Consider the following 25,765-nt stretch of genomic DNA (forward strand, 5'->3'; position numbering starts at 1 on the left):
TTGCATTATGTGTGTGTGTATGTGTACATACACCGTGACATCCATGTTTTACACACAGGACTGAAGGTAAACAGGTTGCATTTTAGTGCTACGACATCTTTCGTTGGCACACGAGGAGTAACATTTACAATATTTACAGTCGGAGATTAAATAAACAGTTGTCATGCGTTTCCTTTGAAAAAAGCGGTGTAGAAAATAAAATGCTCACATTCCATTTATATATCTGTAATTTCTTTTCCCTTTAGTCAATGCGTTGAAATGAATGGTGTAACTTAAAAAAGAACATTAGTGTTGAACAGCATTCCCTAAAATTCTTACACTGTAACATGAGTAACAAGTATCTGCGACTGGCTTCATGGTTAAATAAACCCAGAGAACATGCTACAAAATGTACTCCAACAGGAGTCACAATAAAGCTGAGTGACTGACTTAATCCTCTGAGAGGATTCTAAACCTGACACTCATGAGTAATGCAGCTGTGAGGAATAAAAGTGTTTCCTGTCTTTAAAGTCTAGTAAATTCAAAGCAAATCCCCAAATAAAAATTACATGAGACAGAAAAACGGAACAAGAAGAGCCGTCCACAAAACCCCAGCGAATGTCTTCCTCTTACATCATCCTCTCCCCTTTGGTTGCAGGATTGATTTGGGCTGTAAAGTTCCTCTGGAAGATTCTGAGAGGAAGGTTTAAGTTTAGGTTCGAACCCAGTTGACGGGCACCCAGAAGGACTCTCGCTCCAGCCTTTCCAAAATACCTCGAAGTTCTGCACAGGCACTGGCAGAGTCCTCTTTGATCAGGACCCGGTCCACCAGGTGTCCGTACTGCTGATCAATCTGAACAGCAGACTGACGCATCTCCTGTAAGTCCTCATCCTGTTCCCAAAACATAAAAGACACTTATATGAGCTGTGCTTTAGAGAGGGTTTTCTAAAACTTTAATGAAGAGCTACTTTATAAAGCTAACAAACCAAATTACAACACAAAAAAATCTTTTACTGCCATTTCTGTAACACCTTCAATTATTTTGAATAGATTAACCCAGCTATTTGTTAGATAGATTAATTAAATCTTTAGTAAAAAGGCTCAAAAATATTGTGCAAATTAATTTGGCGAGCAAAGACAATCTTCTGTGGGTCCAGACCTCGTCTGTGTGAAAGACTGTTTAGCTTAACGACAGCTGGTTCATTCAAGTTGTAAATCACAGCTTGTATATTGCGCAGTTACTGAGGCAACTGTGACAAATCACACCTAAAGTGTGCCAGTTTTAACACATTATGTACAACTGATGCAGTCCTGTTACTGATCTGCTCTTTATATAATATGTAATACGTTGTGTAATGCAGACCAGTCTGCTACTTCGTCCATCCAATTTGTTGCAGATTAATAAATAAATTAAAAGTAGCAAAGATCTAAAAAGAAAAGCTCAAAATCATAATTAGATGATTAGTTAGGTGTACCTAACAATCTGCCAACTCAAACCGAATTCCTCGTCATTATGTTGTGATTTAACTTCATTTAACTGCTACTTTTATGAATGTGCAATAATGTAAGGTGCACCACAGGTTATTAAAGCAACAAAAGATGAATTCTAAGTCACATTCAGAGTTTTGCATTGTGACACAGCCTTCACAGAAAACAGGACTCACTGTAATCCGACCATGGTCTCCCCCTCCTGGTGAGGTAGCAGTGCTGCGGCGGCGTCTGCTCTCAGGAACACGAGGTTTAACGAATATCACGTAAGGCTTGAACTCTGCTGTCCGCAGCCTCTTCAGTGCCTGGAGTGACGATGAAGAAGTTTAATCACATATTACAATCACACACTAACATATGTATAACATGTAAAACGGCCTCAGTGGTTGCACCGTGGCTCTTACCTCCGGCTGCACATCCACGATACACATCTTATTTTTGGCCTGAACAGAACGTATGGCCTCTATACTGGTGCCATACTGGTTCTCCTTGTATTCTCCATGCTCTATAAACCTGAGAAGCAATAAAAATACATTTAGAAAAAAGGTTTTAACAAATAGAACAAGGTGTTCAATTTCTCCAAAATAAGGCACATGTAGGTAATCGATCACTTGGATCCACATCAAGTTTTCTTTTTATATTAAGGTCAGCACAAACATTTAAGGAAACATTTGCCAGGACTAAACCCAAAAACAAACCATTTACATTAGGTGAATGTAATGTGAACATACTTGTTGTTCAGAACGTCTGTATCAAACTGCTGTTTTGTGACAAAATGGTACTCCACTCCTTCCTTCTCTTGAGGTTTCTTGGGCCTGGTGGTGTCTGTGGGAACGCAGGAGTGTAATCATGTAATCACAATTTAAATTACTTCATAGGTGAACTACGTGTAAATAAATGGTGACAAGAGCTACTCACGTGGTACAGCAACTGCATAACGATGTGGATTGTCAGCAATAACTCGCTGTTTGAGTTCATTGATTCGTGCTCCAAGAGAACCTTTAACAGTAGATTGTGTATTTTAAGTTGAGAAAATTCCTTATTCGTGCAAATACTAATCATGTTAAAGGGGACATATTATGCAAAATCAACTTTTTAATTAATTTAATACTCTGGAGGCTCTACCAGTCGCCAAAGTGTGGAAAAAGAATACTCAGTCATTTCTTCATGGTCCCCCTTAGTGTAAGTATAGGTGATAAAACATGCGATGTTGAATTCCCTGCGATTGTGGCGACACAATGCGCATTTCACTGCGAATGTTGCCACCCCACCAGTAAGTTTACTTCCAGAGCTCCACCTTGTCCCTATAAAATGCGAAAGTGCAGGCGAGGGAGGAAGAGCGGTATTATGTCAATGGGGAGGGACAAGTGTGCTGTTTGTGGCTGCACAGTGGAGCACAGTGTTTTACACAAACTTCCAGCCTCAGAGGATTTTATATATGAAGCTAATGTGCCGGATAAAGTCAGCATACATGTGTTCGCACCACTTCGCATCAGACTGCAGCCAGCGGTCGCCATATTTAGTCAGTGAACGTATTTCACCGACGTACACACACACACATTTTAAGAAAAGGTCGAAGAGCTCATAACTGACCATTCTTACACGTACTAATTAAAAATATTTGTTCAGTACGTCTTCCATGACCGGAGCACAGACTCCCTGGAAGAAGTGGGTGTGTTTGCCTGTGTCTCATTTGCATGTAAAGGGACCATGCACAAAACCGAGCGTTCTGAAAGGGGCGGTTTTGGCACGGTTATTGAACTGCTATGGTGCTTCATCCTTAGGCATGTCACAGACATGTTCATTAGGACACCAGGGAACTATTTTAACTTGGAGAAATAGGGTATAATATGTCCCCTTGCAGTAGTAGTGCGTCTTCAATATGTTGTAATAGAAGCTTTAATCCACTAGATGTCACCATCACAACAGAAGAATATTTATGCCTTTCAGTGGCTCGGTCTTACCAATCAGAACCACCAGACGAGGCCTCTCATTGGACCTTTGCTGGTATCGGGTCACCTCCTCGTAAGTCAGAAACTCAGAGTCTCCAGGATCAGAGCCTTCTCCTGATGATCCTTGTCGGTCTTTACGACTCAGCCGGAAACTTCTCCGTAAACCGGCTACAACAGGGCCAAAGGTCAGAGAGAAAAAAGAAATGGAAAATAAAAGGTGATGGGTTAGATGTCATACAGTAAGCCATAAAATCATTCACAAAAGATTATGCAACACATGAGTACACTACTTCACTTTCATGATGCAAGTGTGGTCAATTTCTAATGCATTTTCAATGCAGTCAGCAAACTCTTAAAAAAGTTGAGACGGCCCATCGATAATCGTGCATTAAAAATCTTTGTAAACACATGAAAGAAAACAGCTCACTCTTATTTCAAGTGTAAACAGTTAGGTTAGACATCGGCTAGACTTTGAGCCAATTGTTTAACATGCACCAAACTAAAAAGTTGGTTCACATGCGTGAACTTTGAGCCAATTATTAAACATGCTTCAGCATGAAGAACTCACATGCAGCTGACATTTAAAAACCCTTCAAACATACTTTCTATTCATTTTTAAAGAGATCATTCTTTCAGCAGATCAAAATACACATTTCAGTGCAACTCCAAGATGGACATCATTTTCCCAGCAAGGCATGCTGCTGTGAACGAGGCTACAGTGCTGAGGCAGGACAAACAGGACAGCCTGGCCCTGGGAAACGCTGCACCAATGGCAGAGAGGAAACTGGAAGTGAGGGTCTCCCATGACCAGGTCTGTCTGTATACCCCTCCCCCTCCCTGTCAGTGGTGTGTACCTGCAGGAATGAGCCGGGGCACTGTACCTGAATAAAATTCCCAGGAAAACACCTGGCCACAGGAGGGCGCCACTGCTTTACACTTAGGAGAGACTATAACTGGCGTTAGAGCATCACACAACCCAGCCTCACGCCTCCACACAGGGTGAACGAGCAGCAAACGTGCCTGGTTGAGTGTGCAATGCGTCCAACGCAGCAGGGCCCTCATGGAGGGGGGGTGGGGTGTGGGAGCACAAGGAGGAGCAGGAGGGTGTGTTTGGGAAAAGGGGGAAGCAGTGCACTGGCCACAGCAGCAGCAGGGGCAGTTAGATGCAGTGCAGCAGGTTGAGGAGGATCCAAACACTGCTGTGTGGAGGGAAAGTGAGGGGAGGGTTTAACAGCTCCAAGCAAAAATATTTATTAAAAAAAGAGGTATTTTGAGTTACAGCGAGGAGGTGCTGTTAGGCATTCAGCTGTGTTTAGATCACTCCTTATTCTCATTCTCATCATCATTCCAGCAGCTTGCACGATTGGGGGTGTTGGGGCAAATGGAGGTCAGGTCAGGCTAGAGAGGGTTGAGGGAGGGTAGGACTTTAAGAGGCTGATGAGGGGTTGAGGATGAGGGGACACGTGTTTCCTTCCTCCCCAATTACAATTTAGCAAGACCTGTTACTGTAACATTAAATATCTGGCTCTAAATACAAAAGAACATGAACATTTAACTGTTATTTTCGGCAGAGGGAAGTAATTATAATCACTTTTATAGTACTTCCATGTTCTATTCATACTTTAGATTATTCTAGTATTTGACAGCTTCACTTTTGAGATGAAGATTTTTCACAACAGAAAATAAAAGAAAAAAATGACAAGACAATGAAAAAATCAATATTAATCTAGTGATTCTGACGTTTTGACATCTGGTGTCTTACATAAATGTGTGGTCTCCATCACAATTTCTCCTGTACAAGTCTCATATTGTTCCATTTATAATCTCCCCACAAATCAAAGATAAAAGTTTGTTTTTTAATGTCACTGAACCGTTTCCCCTCTCATATTAAACCTCTGTTAACAGAGAGCAGCTCATTATTTCTGCTCACATACCGATGCTACAGTTGTAGTGATCATATATAACCCTAACCCTATATAATAATGTGTCAGTCAGGGAAGGCGAGGAAGTACTTTATCTTATCTTTAATTCTTCACCTACATTTACCTTTTCTGTAGCAGGATAGAGTTTAATTTGTAATGTTTTTTGCACTATGGGTTTGTTAATTTAAAAACAACTCCACTTTACCACTCATTATGGAAATACTGTCATTCTTCCTGGAAATTGAATTTGGAAAACACAAATATTAACATGTTCACATTTTGGGATTAATTAAATACCAATTTTTGCATGTTCAGCTGTTTCAATAACACCTTGCTCTGTTTAGAAGTAACAGATTGAAAATGCACAAATTCCAAAGAAACCAAATCATCACTATTATTATTGTATGTAACACTGTCTAAGCTTGTTTTGCTTTTGAACTGTAGTATCCGACACGTTAACTCTATGCTGCCTAAAAGTTCAGAAAATGTCAGATTTAAAGCCGTTCAGTGTTTTCTACAAACATTAAGTCTTTTTCCTACATATACATGTCGTCCCTTCCCCAGAATCATTTCTACTGTTAACCCTTTGAAACGTTCACCCTATCCCTCAACCCCAGCCCCAAATGGGTCAACACTGCAAGCAGTCTGACCGCCAGCCCAAAGCTTCCAGGAAACCAGCGCACAGCCAGGCTGCAACAGGCAAAGAGCAGATAGGGAGAAGGAGGTGGAGAAAGATGTTCACGCTCTCACCTATGTACTGTCCATTGAAATAGCCCTCACAGTCACAGTCCTCTGTAGGGAGGCAAGCAGGGAAAAAAGGGGGTAAGCACAGGGTCAGAGACCTGGAAGTGTCTTTAGAGAGCGGGGCAGAAAGACTGCAGGTGCTGGAGAGGGCAGGCGGGGCTGACAGGCAGCAGGCAGGCAGACGGCAGGGAGCAGCCAAAAGATAATGAAGGAAGGTTGTAGAGAAGAGAGGAGAGGAGAGAGCAGAGGAGGAGCTCCATCTGGGAAGCACCCAGCTGTGAGCCAAGTCTCTGCGACCCATACACATGTAAACAAGCCTCTTGCCTCCCCAATGCTGCACAGCTGAGACAGAAAGTGCCTCACATTCACAAACCTACAGATCCAAATGACCACAACAAGATGAACATGGATGTTATGTGATGATTTCAGAGTTTACACACAGTGGCTAGAAAAACAATAATCTTATACAATATAAACATATATCTTATGTTTGGGGGAAAAAAGCAGCAAAGTGAAAAGATAACAGTGACTGAGGATGACACAGAACAAAAAAAAAGAGTTTTATCTTTAACGACCTCTGCTTGGTTGATCTAGAGTCTCCAGGGAAGATGATGTGTCTGAACATCAGGTAAAAACACAAACACATCCACACAACCATTATATATTCTAGTCTGGTACACTAACAGCAGGAGGAGAGGAATTAAGCTGGAAGCAGAAGAAACACACACGCGCACGCACACACACACACACACTGTGAATGTTTTCCTTTTGTATTCTGGATGAATCATGTTTGTGGCTACACATGTACCCACCTTTATCACATCCTTGGTCGTCTGAGTGTGTGCAATCAGGGGAGAACAAAGTGTACAACAGAGTAGATTAATGACCAGAGCTTCTGTTTTAAATGCAAACATTTGGAGTGATGACAAATTACAGAATATGAATATGTGTATGAATATTGTGTGTCCTGCAGTTTCACAATGACATCGCTGTTGATACAGGGGGGACCTACATTTAAAGGCACATTTAAGGGAATTAATCAGAGAGGAAAATGGAGGGAGCTGAGACAGAACAGCCCTCACAGGCATGTTATTGCCGCTGCGTGGCAGAGCAGAGATAGTGTAGCTGCCATATTGCTAAGCTCTTGTTGTCTCCCTGTGGCTCAGGCCTAATCGGATCGTCTGCAGCTTATACGCCATGAAGAGCCACCGCTTACATCAGCCCCTCACCTGTTTGTTAAACGCCACCGCTGTCTAGTATCCAGTGAGAAAGTGAGAAGTGCATTGTTGAGGCTGTTTTTGTCTCGGCGTGTGCCTGTTGCAACTCCATGTGATCTGCTTAAGCTAAACTCGCTCACTGGCCAGATGGACCAAACATGAAAGAGATTAACTCATATTTGTGATTCCTCCCTCCATTTTTGTGCTCCTCCATCTCACTCTGTCTCATGTCCACACAGCAGCATGAAGAGGACAAACCATGAATACTAATCAAGAGAATTACCATCAAAAACAGGTCAGTAAATGACAAAACTCTGCTGCAGTGGAGCTATTATTGTCCTGTGATGACTGTGACATTAGTAGAGAAGTGACAGTGAGCGATAATGGAGTTGGGAAACTGTAATTATTATTATATGATGCATAGGAATCCTGGAGGCAGAAACTTACAAACAGGCTTTTTAGGGGATTTGGGATTCGGAAGTGTGCCCATTTTCATCCTGTAGGCCAGTCGCCTGGAGGCGTGTGCAGCAGAACAAAGAGGCCGAAGGCAGGAAGAGAAGCATCAGGACAGAATTACAGTGTGAGCAAAGGTAAAGTGAGACAGGTGGAAGAAAAGATTTACATGTGAAAAACACAGGAACATATTGTGGATTACAATGTGTTTTTTGTTGTTCTACGTTAACTTTGTTTTTATAGCTGTGTCTGCTCTACAGGCGCTCAATACAGTTAATATTTGAGATAGATATTGATTTTGATTTTTTCACCCAGAGCTCAGAGTAGCAGGTTGACACAGATCTGTGTTATTCACTGTCAACATTAATTTAACCTACAAAATGCAGCATTTATGTGACACAGAGCTCAGTCACTCCTCTGACCTGCGATTGTCTCCGTGTTCCAGCTGTGGATATTAATCCAGCAGACGCTGTGGTGTTTGGCACGGATCTCCCAGTCTGCTGTGATCATCTTACTAACCGATTATGACACTTGGTATCAGCATGTGCCTATTCAAGGCTGGGATTAGTTATTTTTTTTGTCCACATTGCTTTGATGCTCCGTCTAATCATAGTTGACCCCTCAATGTGGAACACATGAATGTGGATTTAAAAGATTACATATTGCCGGATAAAATGAATATCACATGGGTGAATAGTTCAGCCTTGTATGTTTACATCACAGAGAGCACAAACGTCACCTCTCCTGGAACTGTTTAGAGGGAACGAGTCCGGCCCGCAGGTTGCTGTCCCCCACACGTTTGGCCTGCCACCACGTCTGGTCATCCTGAGTCACCACCTGCAGGATGTCTCCTCGCTTGAAGGAAAGTCCCGCCTCTTGGCAGGGTGTGGCCTTGTCCTCTAATGGGATGTAGTCAAATAAGGCTCTCACATACACCTGGAGGTAAATGTAGAGAGTTTGGAAGGATTTAAATAAAACAGAGAGAACCATGGGTATATGTTATTATTGTAAGACTCTGGAATGACTCTCAAAAAAAGCAGAAAAAACATGACCGGCACTGCTGTTTCCCACCTTGCTCTCCCTCAGTCGGTCCTCTTCTTTAATGGCAGGGATTATCTTTAGAGTGATGGAGCCCTGGGACTGGGACTATATCACAAATAGACAAAGGGGAGGGAGGATTGTGACTGCAGCCTTAATTAAAAACACTAATAAAAGACCAGATATCTTTGGCTTAAAGGCACACCATGGTGGCTAATAGGATACTTAAGAAAGGATTTACCCCTATCATCATCCTTTAAGAAAATTACATTTCCTGAAAGTGCCTTGAGTCGTGTTACAGGCTGCGCTGTTTAATGCTGAACATTTCAGTATTAAAACACCACAGTAGATGCAAGAGATCATGTGGAATGCACAAATACAACATTTATATATTTGTCACATCTTTGTGAAACCAGTGGAAACCAGATTATAAGTGCCGATATGACGCATTTTTGGAAATGAGCTTATTGAATCAGACAAGGTTTTTTGGTGCAGAACAAACACAGTAAAAAGAAAACAATACAGAATAAAAGGACTAAGGATCAATAGAGATTACGGCAGATTCCTTTAAGTGAATCAAGTTATTTTACATGTAGCATGGCACAACACTGTAAAATTAAAGCTTAAATATATAAAATAATAGAATATACAAATAACACTGCTCATATATATCAACAACTGTCTTCTAGCCTAGTTCAAATACAATTATTCTTCAAAATGCTGAACAGTAAATATATTTCATATTGTCCTAAAAACAGACAAACTGTACTATTTCAGCTGTGGTTTTCTTTTTTGGCACATTCCTCTTCAGAGGTTGAAAACAGTGCATAACCCCATCACATGTTGAATTTTAGTAAAATAGAGCTATACTTGTTTTTCTTTCCCCAACATTAAATCATATTAGAATTTAGATCTCTGCCATCCAAGCTCCCCTCAAGTACATCTTACAGTATTTTGCCTCAGTTTAATGAACAGTACATAAATGTAAATAAATATGCACATAATTCTGTAACAAACATCTGGTCTTACCAGTAGCTGACTGATCTCGTCAGGTCTTTTGTGGATCACAGAAACTCCGTTGACCTCCCTGAGTTCATCTCCAACATGAACCAGACCTGTGAGGATGTAACAGTATGATGACAGACTGAGCAGACAGAAACATCAGTGACAATCACGATGAGCTTTGCAGATCTTCCACGGCTCATCAGTTCTATCTTAACATGACTACTCTTGTCAGATCCACTGATGCACGCTGCTGCCTCCGTCCTCAGCTGTGATCCCTTTTGTGCTGCAGCCACAACAATGAAACTAAAGCCTGAGAGGAGCAAGATCAATAGTGTTCTCCCTCAGGAGGACGGAGAAGCACATATCAGACACAACATAATGTATGCATTGATACAAGAGGCTCAGCTCTGTACAAACCTCGTCTCCACACTAACTTTTCCATCACTTGACACAGCAAAAGAAACTGAGGGAGATAATGAATGATTAATGGAAACTGACACTGATTGTTTTTGACTTTCCCAGCACACATAATACACAAACACGTTATTACACATGAACAGAGTTTACAGTGTGTAGAAGTTTAGGTTAGCAGCAGCAGCCACAATACTCCTCTCTGATCTCACTTTAGAGTATCAGGTTTTGATTTGTTACCTCATTCATATCTACACATTTATCGTGAAGAAGTTTCCCTCATTTTCACTGGCTGCAGAACAACAAATACCATCAGTCTGCTGCACAAGTCATCAGCCTCTCAGGGCATCATGGTGGTTCAGTTTACATGATGACTATTGTCCATCATATCCATGAACATTCTTCCAGATCTAACGGTTCTATCACACCTATTTTGTTGTCCCAGCACTGGCTCCCTGTGCACGACAGGATTGATTTTAAAATTATTTTATTTGCCTGTAAATGCCTTCATAATCTTGCTCCTCCCTGTCTTTGTGATCTGCTCCAGCCTTATGTATCCTCACGGTCCTCTTAGTTGTCCCAAAAACAAAGCTGCAGCTTAGAGGAGACCAAGGTTTCTCTGTTCCAGCTGCTAAATTGTGGAAAGAGCATTTATTTTCTTTGGCTTTTAACACAGAGTGAGTTCTGTTGTATGTGTGTGAATGAGCTTGGTTTTATTCTGAACATGTCTTTATGTGTAACTTATATATTGTTACATACATTTTTTTTAGTCCTCTAATTGTTGGTTTTACTGCACTTTGGTCCAACTTGTGGTTTTGAAATGTGCTTTATAAATAAAAATTGGATTGATTGGATATTAATCTTCCTTTAACATTGCCAATCATTTTCAAACTGTTCAACAAAGGTGAAATCCCACAACCTATACAAAGGGAAATCTGTGACCCATCATCACAGGGTGCATATCACAGCATCTGTGATCCCTGGGTGAATGTTGTGAACCCAAACTGTCATAACCCATGAAACACAAGCCATACAAAACGGCAGTTAGCAGTTTAAACACAGCAAAAGTAAAAGTCACACAGCTGAAGCCAAGAGTCTGAACCAGTTGTGTGTCAGTAGCTGCTGTGACGATACGAGGATCCAAAAATACTCTATATCTCTGCAAGACCAAAACACATGTGAAGTAGCACAACAAAAGCCAAAGTGTCCCACTGCTGGAATGAGGTGATAACGTCATGTTGTTTGGAGTCAACAGTTAACACTAATTACACATGGTGAAGTTTTCACAAGACTGATTCCGACTGAAGAAAGAGGAAAAAACTAAAAAAATGTACATGTGTTGATTTGTCGCTTATTTAGGACATTTTTCAATGAGTGACTCATTCCTCAAAAATGAAAGGGAAAGCACTCTTTTCAGCATCAATCTTCTCATGCACTTGAAAGAAAATGGTTAATTCAGCAGAATAACACTGTACAGCATAATAAAAGGTGAGCTCTCATGTCAATGTTTCTGAATAGTTAATGAAAAGTAATTTGAAAAAGTTTAGTAAATGGAAAAGTGCGTTCTCGTTTTCTCGCAATTGATGCTGGTAACTGTTGAGTAAAGACATGACAAAACTTGTGTAGAAAGTACTAGGACAGACAGAGGTAAAAAAGGTAAAAAATAAAATGTACCACTTCGATCAGCTGCACCTCCTCTCATGATCCGAGCAACGATTACCGCCCCTGTGGCTTCATCTCGCCTGATGGTGGCTCCCTGGAGTTCAGACACATTCATAGAATCATAAACTGAAAAAATGTAAAATGTCCCTCCCTCTTCTCCTGTAGACTTTTATGTTCATACTTCCACTTGTGTTGTTACTGTAACAACTCACCAGAGGCTCCTTGTTCTTCACCAGCCTCACAATCTTCACAGACTCCTCCTCGATCTCGTCCTCAAAGTCGTCTGGCAGTGGAGGCAGCACAGGGTCAAAATTCTTCTGAGCCACAGTGTCGTGCACCGATAGAACTGCCTGATGGGACAGGGAAGCAACGTGCTGATGAGAACAATCCTGATATTCATTTCACGTTCGAATCATCAATTGAACGATGAACAAACAGTTCACAACCACGGAAATTGACGGACTTAACTCATCACTGGTGTCCCAATCTCCACAACAATTTTAACTTGACAACTTTCAACTAAGTGTTTTGTAGCTTTTACCTTAAGATGTGGTGATGTCAGCAGATGCAGCAGCTCCTTCTCGTCAGAGCTCATTGGTCCACTCTGCAGCTCCTCTGTAACCTGACAACACACAAACAAACACGATAAGTCCTTATCTGACGTGAACCCCTGCATATGTATACCAGTAATTCATGCTAGAATAAATGTATCCAGATGCAAACATGCACGCAGGCAAAGATAAGTAGGAAGCAGCTCTGGTCAGCAGTTTCCCCACTGATAACTGGTGGGAGCAGCAGGATATGGAGTTTCATAAAATGAGCATCAGGATGATTCAGCACTTTGAGGACATTAAAATTCACTTTTCATACCCACGCTTCTTCTCTGTCAGAGTTAACTCATTGTGACTGACTGCCGGGAGTGGAGAGATAATTGGGGGTGTGTGCATTGGGACGGATGGAGGAATGTGTGTGTGATTGACTCACATCCTCTGCCAGAGAGGAGGCACTGTGAAGGACAGGTGCTGGACTTTGTCTTTCATACTGTCGCAGCTTCTCATGGATCTGCGACAAATAAAAGACTGTGTTAAGGTAATTCATAAAATACAAAAAGTAAAGAAACAAAATCCTTAATTTCTGCATAATCTATACGAATAGATGAAGACAAATCTTAAATCTGTGTCTGAATCCTTAATCTGGATGAAAAAAAGATAGACTCAAATGTTGATGTGATGCATTAATAAACAAAAATAAAATCAATCAAGGTCAGATTTTCTTTCATGCTATCAGACAAAAAAGTACCTTTGACTTCGTAACATTTCTTCTTTTGCAAAAATTGTTTAAAATGTAAAATGGAAAGGCGGATATGAAACACTAACTGACCCGACACACCTGACAGTTCTTGCTATGATTAAAGAACTGTTTTATTCTCTAAACCTTATGCTGCTGTAGTGTCTGTTTGCCAAAATCATAAGAGACTAGAACAATTACTGCAACACGTTAGCACGTACAGTATGTCCATGTTTCCTGTGATCAGGGACATAAGGGACTCTACAAGACTGCTGCAGAGACATGAAACTAGACAGTAAATCAAACCTTAATAATAGTGGTGGCACTTATTTAAACCAGTGTCAAAATGACGTCGTATCGAGAACTCTTATGAAAAACATGATTTTTGTCTCATCCCTCACTCAAGGAAGACAATTCACAAGCTTCACAACTTTCTTCAAGAACAATCACATCTAAACTTCTTCTTCCAAGGAAACTGCCTGCATGGTCCATACATTTCATCTAAATAACCCTGAATGGTAACTCAGGAAGAAGAGGAGTACTCCCTCACCTTCATGAGGTATCCTAGACTTCTCTCACTGAAGACATCTTTGAGGAACACCATGTCCTCTTTGTGGTTAGCATCAGGCCGCAGCTGTGAGGTCAGAAGGGCCAGTGTTTCATGAAGACCTACAGAGAAGAGAGAAACAACAAACAAAAAACATGTTCATTAATGGAACCTCCAGCAGTGTGTGTGTGAGTGTGTGTGTGTGTGTGTGTGTGTGTGTGTGTGTGTGTGTGTACGTGCAGACTCTTCTCACCTGCTCCTGCTGTGAGCACCGGCATGGCTTCTTTCATGGATCAGTGAGGTGAAGAAGGGAAACCTGGGAGGGAAAGAGAGAAAATTAAAAACACATTTTCATGCTTTCACATCAACCTTCACAGGTCGTGGTGTGTTTGTGTGGCCATAAACCAATATAAAAGGCATCTAGAGACCCATACGCAGTAAGTAGAACGATACATCAACACCTTTACGCACTCTATGCTATAAATCCAGTCTGCATTTTCCATTTCACAGAACAGGTACCTTATCTACAAGCATGTGGGTACGTATGAGTAAGTCCGCTTGCAATATAGAGCTGTTCTATTAAGATAAACAGCCACTGCTGGTGCTATTAATCAGAGCGACTCCTTCTGAGGTTTGTGTGTAAGAGAGAGCAGGTGAAGGGTGACTGACAAGTCTGTATTCACTAACTATAGCACCTTATAAATCAAAAAATGCAAAAAAAACGAATGAATCTATAGGATGCACTGCAAGAGTCTCACATACATTGTTTGTTGTCTTATTAATCTCCTCCATCTGCTTATTTTGTGGAAGACATTTTATTTGTATAGCACAGAGCAAAGATAATGGTAAAATGATTAAAAGGACAAAATAGGACATTAAAATGAAATAAAATAAACATTAAAATCAGAATTACAACTGAGGAAACAAATATAGAGTAAAAATAAACATTTGGTAATAAGAAATACATATATAAAACCAAATAAAACCCACTTGTAGTTTGCAGTGTGGAACTGTACTATAAAGTAGATTATGTATGGTTAGACTATATTGTTATATTGTATATTGTATATTGTATTTGTTTCTCTTGTGTTTATGAAAAGATGAACATTAGAAAGAGTTGCTAAAGTAATTCTTCTAGGAGAGTCTTTCAAAGCCAATTAACATAATCATTGATGCACAATTTATGGTAGAGCTGAACTGTACTGGCTCACATTGAAGTTAATAAGTGTACCTAATTAAGTGAACACTATAGTGACAGATCTTTGAGTCGTGCGTTTTAGCTTGACTGCTGCACAGACTGGATTATCACAGCCCCAACTGATCAATATCCCTGTCCCTCCGTTCAATATTCTCACTTCCTCCCACTGGAAACCAAAGTCGATAACACAAAAACCACAAACTCCATCATGCAACACTACGATCTAATTATAAAATGCCAAAACACAGAATTAGGCTTTCACTTGACCTCTGACACACAGTCCAGCCTGACTCTGAAACCTCTGTTTGTCGTGTCAGGATTTACAGAAAAAGACAGTAAATATGGGCTGGTTTATAGTCATTCTGTAAAAAAATGATTTATCTGAGTAGTTTATGATGCAAGTTTTATCTGTTTACCCTGGTGAAACATTGACAGAAATTATATTTAGATTGTTTGGAAAAAGGGCAGTGGCCCAATTACATAACTTTTCAGGAAGTTGTGTTCTTTTTTTGCTTTGTGCTGCAAATGACGCAAGATCCAATAATGATATATTTAGCACTGGCTAAAATACAGACACAGTTCTGCCATCAACAGAGGTTTTAAACTTTCAGTCAACACTATATTTATGCAAATCATATGTGCATTTTTGCATGTTGAGGAGGCCACAGTAACATTTGGATTCACATCTTATCAGTTTAAAAGACACCATAGAAATATGACTTCTTTTTTTCTACGTCACAAACACTGTCAATTTAAGCAAAATTAAAATCATTCCAATTGAAATCCAAAGAAAAAAAGAACTTCTGTACCCAATTAACTTTTTGGTCTCTCATATGGTCTTCAAGCACTTTTCTGGGAAAGAAATTAATAAAAAAGCTGAAATAGGCAGACATTTCAACCACTGATCAGAAATCATGATGCCGGGGGAGAAGCCAAATCAGGCCCTCCTCATCTATGGTTCTTAATTAAAATATGATATTTCTGCCAGACAAAGAGAATACTGGAAATTACAGGAATTCACGGACAAAAACAATCTTGATTCAGTTTGTAAATCCTGTATTTTAAAAGTCAAAAAATATTTTCTATTCCTAAAGTATTTCTAAAAAAACATCTTATAGCACTATCAGAATATGATTAACCTGAGCAGAGACACGAGAAAGAGACAGCAACAAGCTCATGAATAATGAATAGAAATGATATTACAGTGAGAGAAAGAAGGATGAAGAGAAGGTCTCAACTCTAGGAAGAGCAGGGAGAGGAGGAGGCATTCTATACTGTCAGGGGGAAAGTAACTCTCAACAAAACAAGAGACAGGCTTTTTATCCCCATGACTGTCAGCTAGACTGTTCTCCACATCACTATATTTTCCTCAGATGCTGACGTTCATGTCACCAACAAACATCTTCAACAAAGAAACCCTTTCAAAGTTTCCTCATATTTCCTCTGACAGATTCATCTTCTAGAAAAGAAGAACTAATGAGCAAATAAATATTTGATGGCTCCTTCTGTAAAGTGTGTGAATGGACAGGGCTGGCAAAATAAGTATTTTTAATTTAATTTTTTCCCTTTCTTCTCTACATACACACATAGTCTCCAACAGTGGAGTTTTTTTTTTTTTAATAACTTTTAAAATTATTATAATTAACGCCACACAGGAAAGCAGGCTCAGAATTTTCTTCAATATCAAAATAATCAAGGAATAGTTGTTGTCATCTGAAAACAGTAATTTTACCTATTCAATATTATTTTACAGATGCAAAAATGTAAACAAATATAGGAAAAAAATTAGCCCTCAGTTTTTGTTTGCATATTCAAAGAATCCACAAAACCAAGATATTCAGGTTGCGGTCAAAGAGGAGCAAAGACGCCAGGAAATATTCACATTTAGCTGAAATTGGAGAACTTTTCTACAGTGTTTAACAAATTTATTAGACCACCACCCAAAGCCACAGTTGTCCTAAATTAACACCATTGGTAACTATCAAAATATGTTTTTAGATTTCTATAATAGTTAAAACACCAGAATGTAAAGCTCTTTAACCGAAATTATATTTGTAATGCTAAAATTGCCAAAGTTTTCAAATGTACTGTTTTACAAAATAAACAGAAGATATAAACAGACAGAGATTAAGACGTCAAATTATAGTTATTTATTTGCATTACTGAACAATTAGGTTATAAAAGATTAATTCAGTTTGTTATTTGCCTAATAATTCAAGTTTTTTGAAAGATTTCTAAAATGTTTACGTTTTCACATTTTTTTTTATGACAGATGGTCTAATACATTTGTTAAGCACTGTATAAAACTTTTAAAAAAACAACAACTTTAAAACCCATTAATAAAAAATTGTTGATTAATTTATTTATCAAATACCAATCAGGTTACCAAGCAGGCCCAGTTGAAATAGTGCAGAGCAAGGTAACATAACTGCACAATTAAATATATATTCATTTACATTTGTTAATTTGTTTAAACCATGGATTTAATATGAGCATGTTACTACTAACACTGGCTCACAGAGTGACTGTGTGTAAGAACTCCAGTCAGCCTCCAACTGACTCACATCAAAACAACCAACATCACTGACCACAAATAGATTCTGGCATTACACTTCAAATATTTCAGGCACAAAAATAAATAAATATGACATTTTCAGCTGAAATCTGGTTTAGAGCTTAGCTACAGAACATGTGACACATGGAGTCAAATGATGTCACAGAAAAAAATATCACAGACGTCAGATAATGAGCAGCCAGAGCCATGAAACATTCATCTCCACAGATTCAGCTAAAGCATAGAACAATATACTAATAATAATAACATATTAGTGCATTAATAACATGACCTTGAGTTAATAAAAATACTAACACTGAACATAATTTCCAGCATCCATAAATAAATAACTTGTGGGGCTGAACTCACATGAACCAGCATCTGCAGACATCTTGTCTCTGTGCTCCTCCTACATCATTTCACTCCTCTCATTCTGTTCACATTTTCTCTCTTCCAGATTTATCTCTCTCTCTCTCTTTTGTGACACTATACTCCCACAGAAACAACCCCCCAAAAATGAGACTCTGTACTCATGTGCTTTCAGTCACCAGCCCTGTGGCGGTGACATGAAACTCAGAGATCAGTGCAGACTACAGTCACATCAGGTCTCCCAGTGTCTCCCTACAGCTTCCACACATACAGGTTTATCAAAGTTCCCAAAGGTCTCTCTCCGAAAAATGATATTGGTTCTGAAGCCAAATAAAAAGTATTTGTGTAAAATGACAGAAAACATTATCTTCACCGTCAAAGAAATTCTGGTCAGTAGCAAAACCTCAAGTTAAGAAAGCCTGACACACCTACGCACTGAAATACATAAACATTGCTTAATCAATCTTCGTTCTGTAAATCAAAGTTTCCTAACCTTGAGTACTTTTGCAATTGTCAGGAAATCAAGGTTTTTTTATTATTGTTTCCAAAGGGGAATTGGTTATAGAGCCAGTCATGATAACATCAAACCGAGCACTAACAAATACACAGTGAATCATGATGGAAGCAACAAAAAAAACTGAATGTGCAGAGTTTGAAAACTAGAATAGTAATTAATATTAATAATAATTGAGTAATGCTTGGACGGTCCATTGTCCATAACTAAGAGTGGTCTAAATGCAAATCTCACAAATTCAGTATGACATTAACATCTGTATCTGTTACTATATTCATTTTATGTCATGATTAGTGTTAGATTAAGTTTAAAATCAGCTCAAATGAACATATAGGGGATGACAGCTCATGTATGTTGATGATGGTTTCAGCTCTTGTTGATTGTATTGCTGCTAATTTTAGGTGAAAAAAAAGTGTGCCTTAATTTCTCACCATGCACATATACTGTATAAAGATTGGAACCATCCTCCGCGTCTCTGCTGTATTTGCCAGACACGTCTATTATTATTGTGCCAAAACTTTCTTTAAAGTGAAACACTGCAGGTTTTTGACCTTCAAATAATGATCATTTGAGCGAATGACACCTCAGTCAAAGTCTTATAAGAAAGAACATATTGTCACCTATAGTGACAATATGGAGCTTCAGGTTTCAGGTCAGTACCATAACACAACAAGATCTACAAAATTCTACTTAACAGCATATTTCACTGTCACCCAGGTGTTAATCGAGGTTCGTTTTTGTTTCTGATATCTTAAAAAAATCTCTTTAAATGCTGGCAGCTGTACCTGCTCTGAAGACACGGTTGTTTTAACATTAGAAGTCTCACAAATCCCACATTTTGTTACTTTTATAAAGAATTATTAACACATTGTTTTGGTACGAGACAAGATGGGATGTACTACAGTATAAACAAAAAGCCAGGTTTGGATCCTGCCAACAAGATGCTGACCGAATTTGAACTTCCGTAAACTTGGCAAAGTGCCACATGCTAAATAAAGATGAATAAAACTCTGAATGACTGAAACACGTCCATGTGCACAATGTTGGGATTCTCGGGTAAAGGGTCTGATAAGTTCTTTTTCACAACCAGTAAACATGCATTTCTTCTTCATCGTTCATCAGTTGTTCCTCCTTCCATTCAGAGGCAGTGCATCATACTGTGGTGCTGCTCATCATTATTTACGTAAACAGAATATGCCAAATATGAATATGAACGACTCATGGTGTTACAAATGTGCCATCTGGAGTGATTCATGTGATGCTTGTGAGAAGACATTGATCAGTGGAAACAGGCGGATTCTCAAACCAACAGCTCTTGATGAAAGTGTATCGTTACATTATATAATATACACTATGCTTTAAAAATGCTTTGGCATCAAGACTCTAAAAACAGCAAATGCTTGGTCAAGCGGTCCCAAACTGGCTGCCTTTCAGAGGGTCCAGTATTTTACTTTGACAGATGGAGAACAAACACACACACGGTAACAACACATTCATGATCTCAGGATCTGATGCCGGGGGGTGAGATGAGGATTTAACAAGATGACCTCACGACTGCCTGTATACGTGGACATACACTTCATGACAGCGTTATTATTAGGTACACCATGACCTGAGTGATTCGACAGCATCTCAAATAACAACATTGAAGCAGATGGACAACAGAAGCAGACAACTGTGCCTTCATTAGGTGCCCTGTGTGTAACAATGGCCTGTGCCATGGGTACACGTACGTACACGTACACACACGCACGCACACGCACGCGCACGCACACGCACACACACACACACACACCTGAGTGTGACGATGTCTGGCTCTGTATATGATCGTGCATCCCTACGACTCACTGCCATCAAAATGAAAGGCACACACACAGCTAATCCACTCCTGTGACAGTAATGGGAGGCAACACTAAGCATGTTTGGCCAACATCCAGCATGTCTGACTGACACACACACACACACACAAACACACACACACTCCAAGACCTGCAACTTCACACTGAAAAACACAAAATCACCATCATCTACATTTATGAGCTCACAGGAGCGAGCAGAGGGTGTGGTCAGACACAAACTTGTATTCTCTCCATCAGGGAGGGAAAGCACTGATGTTGACAGCTGAAATGCTGCTGCACGCTGTCACTCAAACGTAATACGCCACCCTCAAAAATCCACCTCGACCCCCCCCCTCACTGCTGCACAGCAAAGCAGATGGCTATTTTCTTCTCTTCTTTACCCCAGTCTCTCTATTCTTACTTCATTTCTGTAGAGAATAATGCCAGCCAGCCGTGTCTCTCTCTCTCTTTCTGTCTGTCTCCCTCCCTCCACCATCTCTCTGCATCACTCTGCAGTGCCACAGTGCTCTCCCCTCTTACAGGATGCCGTCAGCTGGCAGATGGAGGAATAAAAGACAAACATGCACAGCAGAGCAGAGCAGCTGATGGCTTGTGTTCACGCTGACGACAGACAAAGCAAATGTGCAGAGAAATGTCATCTTACCTTCTCTTCTCTCTCTGTATCTCCTCCACTCTCTCTGTGTGTCTGTGTTCCTCCTGACTGCAGTCACACTGTTTCTCTCGCTCTGATTCCCCCTCCTCCTTCCTTCTTCCTCTTCCTCTGGCTGCTGCTCCTCTCACAAACCTGCTGCTGCTGAGTGTCCGCCTTTCCCCTCTCCCTTTCTTTCTCACTCTGCCTCTCTTGGCCCCTCCCCTCACCTCCCTCATCCTCCTCCTCCCTTTACATCTCTCATGCTCTCAACACCAGCACATGAAGAATTAATGCCACACAGGGTTTATGTTTTTGTCCTGAAATGCTGAATCTTCAGTTTTAAGCACCTGTGTTTTCTAAGAAAACTAAAGATCCTTTAGAAACATACAGTGTTCTAGTTTAATTACAGCTACTGCAATTTTAAAGGATTTTTCTATCAAACTAACAAAAATATTAACACGATAATCTGAAATTATACAGCAGAGCACACATTAAAGCTATAGTATTGTATGCATAGTACATGTAAAGTCAAGGAGTTGTTTATAGAAACATATTGTGGTGTTACCTTTATTCCTACTGAGCATTACAGTATTACCTTCAAGCCAATTTTTTTGTTTTATAGATGACATTTGAAGTTCTGATTTAGTTTCTCAGCTCTCATCAGCTGTAAAACAGACTTTGTGAGGTGAACATATCTATATTCCACTGACTTTAATTCAATCCAAACAGCTACTATTTATTCTTTCAGGGTATTTTGATGTCAGAAAATCTGATGCTTTATTGTCTGTGTTTTTTTTGACCTGGTTAATTGGATAAGATACGCTGCCTCTGACAAAATCTCCCCTCCTCCAGACAGGCAAGACTGAGGTTGTAGCAGCAAACAACCAGCTACAAAGTGTCTGCTGCTTCTTTGTCTGACTGCATGTTGTGCACACAGTGGTCACACAGCATCTTAATGAAGGGTTAACACACACACACACACCCTCAGTCTCACACTCCTCTCCATTCACACAGTTTTATTATGTTTTTATGCAATCTGCTGTCAAGTGTGAAGGTTAAAATTCTGTTCATCAATATTTCTAGTAACAGCAGGTCATAACCCAAGTCTCATACAGCATCATGTAGATGTTAAAACCTTCTCCAACTGTGAAATTTTCCAAATATGAACATGAGATTTACATTTTATCAGTCAGAATTGATCTTTTTTTGATGTGCAATCAGATTATTACATGAAGATAAATCATGAAGCTCTACAGAGTTTTACAAACACCATATTATTGCTGATGACTGTGACATAATTCACTCTAATAATTAGTTTCACATTCTAAAAAGGGAAACGTCTAATCTCAGTGAAAATGTACTATTTTTGGTTTTATCTGGACTTGTTTTAAATTGTGGATCCTCTGTGACAGAGTTCACATATTTTTATCAATGCAAGTCAGATTTTACTTTAAATTAAACTGGAAATGATGACATTTAATTATAATCAAACATTCAGATATGAGTTGTGTGTTCAATTTTTGTTAATTGATAGCAGTGACTCAGATACTTTCCTTCATGTTTTTTTTTTACTCAGAAAAGGCTGACTAACATAACAAGTTAATAAGACCTTTGCATTCTGACCTGTTACAGCCATGGCAGTGTAGAGACGTGGGGTCAGCTGGACAGAGGGTGGAGCTCTACTCAAAACATCCCCATTAATTACTACTTCAGAGGTTGTTATGGGTCTTTGGCCAAACTGATTCACAGGCATCTGCCAACATCCTCGAGTCTCTCGGGAGCAGCAAAGCCTGGTGTCCTCAATGAAGGGATGAGCAGGAGGTCGGTGCTGTCACTTGACCCCACAAATGGTCCATAAACTGGGTCTTTGTGTGTGTTCACTCAGCTCTGGAGGGAACACACTGGACGGAGCTGCCATGAGATAAAAAGGTCACATAAAAGAGCAGATGTGTTTTTACCACAAAATGATGAGGCTACACATTTTCTCACTTTAAAAAGTGCAGCAGAAGCTACAACTGTCTCTACAGTACAAACTCACTCTGTTCCACATCATCAGCTCTGGCAGCTCTTCTATCATTGATGCTGCAGTGACAAATCACAATTTAATGAAATGTGATTACTTTGTATTTAAAGGAAATCTACCTCAAACTTTCTCTGAACACTTATTTTTGGTAAATGTGGACAAAACTGAAATCAGATTAAAAGAAAATACAACATACTTAAGATCATTGAGACAGTCAAGATTCTAGAAATGTTGAACACTGGCTACAGAAAAAGCAACAGGCAAAGTGAGCGGTGGGCAAAGTGCCAAATCAAATTCTAGTTGCTTCTCCAAGAAAACAGCATACGCTTAGACATTTATAGAAATTATGACAAGATAAGAACCTTTTAGAGAATGCACTCTCAACTCTCAAAACCCTTTTCCCCCCTGTGATGCAATTAGAGAAACCATCCTTCCCACAGAATGTTATCAGATTAATCATAGTGACTCCCTATTAATGCACTCACATCTGCACATCTGACAGTGACAAACTGTCTGTGGACAAAAATAAATGTAAATTGTACTGCATGCGGTCGTCAAGTTATCCGACACTCATTTATCCATGGAAAAGCCATCTCATGCTGAATTTAAATGCCCTCCTTACAGAGGACTTTATGGTAAAATAAGCATGAACCAAGCTGATTTGCATGGAAATCAGCATCCAGTTTTCAAAATAAAAACAGTGAAACATATATAAACACATATATTGAAAGCACATATTTGAATTGGAAAAATAATGATAATAAAGCTATGAGTTTCAGAGACCTTCTAATTGGATGTTGAACAAGTGTATGAAGACATAAACAGATTTTAACTTTGAGTTGAAATGTAAAAAAAATGACTGGCTAGGTTGTAAACATGTCAGATTTCCAGTATGCTAGTAATCATCGTTTTTATTTCAACTCAAACTCAATGTTTTCACATCATTGTGACAAGTGCCACAAAAAACAGACAATCAGTGGACAAACAGTTGCACTGCATATTAAGTTAATTTCCCCTTAACATAAGTGCCGAATCGGAAGCTAACTTCAGCGTCGTGCTAGTATGCTAGTAGTCGAAAAAAGAAGGATTTATAATGGAAAAATGGCTCAACGTTACTCCACCAAAGTGCTGCACCCAAAAGTACAAATTAAAAAAATAAACATATGAAAGTTAACGTAATTGTGTACAAAGTGTAAATAGTTTAATAAAGAAAAACACTTACAAACGCTGATCAACTTGGAAGAAGAAATCAGGCAGATAAATGAGAGTCAGGTGTGCAGGAAGTAACAAGTCACGTGACCAAAGTCATGCAGCTCTTTGAGCCAACTAGTGGACAGATGCGGAATAACACTAAATATGACGATAGAAAAAAGGTTGAAAACTGGAGGACATGAGGTAAAATGTCCATTTTGGAAATTAGAAATATTAAGGCCTGAAAAGAAATGCCATCTCCTGTAATGTGGAGTAATACTTTACCCTCACATTTAATAAAAGGAAAGTGTAACAGATACATTTACTGTATATTTCATTTAATGGTTGATGAATGCAAGGAACCAAAACCTAGTCAAAAGTGTGATAATACAGTCAAATGTGAAAGTGCAACATCAGAAAAATTCACAACTTCCAACATTTACTTTTTTTTATTGAAATACTCAAAAGTGTGATAATACAGTCAAAGGACTTAGTTCACATCATGTATATGCTTTAAGTGCACTTGTGAAGTGAGGGATGATTAACACACAGAGATGAAGTGATCACTGTACGATATGAACTACAATCATATTTACTGTTCGGCCTTTCATCAAATCATTTGTCTGGAAGCTGGAGGCTTAATGTCCACTCAGACGGGTGCTCTGTCCGGCGCCACGTCTTTCTCACCATTCTCTCGTCCTCCAAGAGTCATCAATATGACCGTCTGGCTGGATTTCTCTGCATTATCTGCTGGCATTCAGGCTCCTGCAAGGCCTGCGACTTCTCTCTACCATCCTGAGATAAGGAGAAATATATGGAAGGATAACAAATCAGGTCACAGCCACAGTCACATTACTGGCCCTCTGTTGTTTTTAAAATCTACAAAGTGGAAATACTTTGTTACTGTACAAAAGTACAAAATTCACATATGTGTACTTTACCATGTTATTTATATTTCTAGCAACTTTAAATTTTACTCCACTACATTTCCTCTAACTATCTTTGTTACTACCAAATAAAATCAGAAGAAGAAGAGTTGGTCATGGTCTTGATGATCTATCACACCCATTCTCACACTGCAACATGGGTTAAGTGTTCTGTTCAAGGACACATGTATAGCCAGGAATTGAACCCACAACCTTCCAGTTGAACAACTCAACCTATACCACTGAGTTATGGCTCGATTAATTTCACTTGCGCTGTTGCAGGAAGCTGGCTAATCAACGTCTTTGTCACCGGAGAGGAGAGAGTTGGAAAAACGCCTGTACATTTTTTTACGTACATGTTTTGACCTGTTTTTGGACGTTGACCCAAAGACTCAAACAAGTGCTATTTTAAATATGATTCATAATGTTCAAATTTCTAATTTCTTCTTTCATTTTAAATTGTTCATTCACTATTTTAACATGCAGTGAATTGCAAATAACTGCCAGATATTGAATGTTATTCTGGAAAAATGGGCAAAAGCACTTACTCACAGGATTATTTTTATTTGTTAAAATAAGCCACACAAGTCCAGACGGACATTTTGAGGCTGAGGTGTTAAAGGGATAAGTACAGTCTAATACTTAAAGACTTTTACTTAACTAATATTATTAAAAAAAAAGTGACTTTAACTTCCACCAGTCATTTTCTGGTAAGATACTTAAGTATCCCTTTAACGTACAAGACATATACAAGTCATTAATATTTTTTACAAGGATCAGGTTAATCACACCAG

At 39.3% G+C, this 25,765-nt stretch overlaps 1 protein-coding gene and 1 long non-coding RNA gene across 6 annotated transcripts; one reads left to right on the plus strand and one right to left on the minus strand.

Moving 5' to 3' along the window:
* Positions 1-537: 537 nt before the first annotated feature.
* mpp3a (MAGUK p55 scaffold protein 3a) lies at positions 538-24,135 on the minus strand. Of its 5 annotated transcripts, XM_044051795.1 has the most exons (22): positions 24,077-24,106; positions 22,870-22,913; positions 22,455-22,742; positions 13,960-14,022; positions 13,710-13,828; positions 12,857-12,934; positions 12,414-12,494; positions 12,085-12,222; positions 11,885-11,966; positions 9,824-9,909; positions 8,828-8,902; positions 8,496-8,692; positions 7,751-7,815; positions 6,899-6,919; positions 6,093-6,134; positions 4,302-4,367; positions 3,433-3,588; positions 2,387-2,467; positions 2,200-2,293; positions 1,873-1,981; positions 1,645-1,773; positions 538-871 (listed from the first exon to the last, which is right to left on the minus strand). In XM_044051795.1, exons 4-22 carry the CDS (start codon positions 13,994-13,996, stop codon positions 692-694), a joined length of 1,836 nt encoding a protein of 611 aa, XP_043907730.1. In that variant the 5' UTR covers positions 13,997-14,022; positions 22,455-22,742; positions 22,870-22,913; positions 24,077-24,106; the 3' UTR covers positions 538-691. The 5 variants fall into 5 exon arrangements, with proteins under 5 accessions (XP_043907730.1, XP_043907729.1, XP_043907732.1 ...); XM_044051794.1 differs by lacking the exon at positions 22,870-22,913 and having other exon boundaries at positions 24,077-24,135; XM_044051797.1 differs by lacking the exons at positions 4,302-4,367; positions 22,870-22,913 and having other exon boundaries at positions 24,077-24,135.
* On the plus strand, positions 7,324-12,750 carry LOC122785831. The gene is made up of 2 exons (XR_006362357.1): positions 7,324-7,598; positions 8,480-12,750. It is a non-coding gene; the product is annotated as an uncharacterized LOC122785831 (long non-coding RNA).
* Positions 24,136-25,765: the final 1,630 nt, after the last annotated feature.

The sequence above is a fragment of the Solea senegalensis genome, linkage group LG19, assembly GCF_019176455.1.
Source record: "Solea senegalensis isolate Sse05_10M linkage group LG19, IFAPA_SoseM_1, whole genome shotgun sequence".
In the NCBI taxonomy this organism is placed as follows: domain Eukaryota; kingdom Metazoa; phylum Chordata; class Actinopteri; order Pleuronectiformes; family Soleidae; genus Solea; species Solea senegalensis.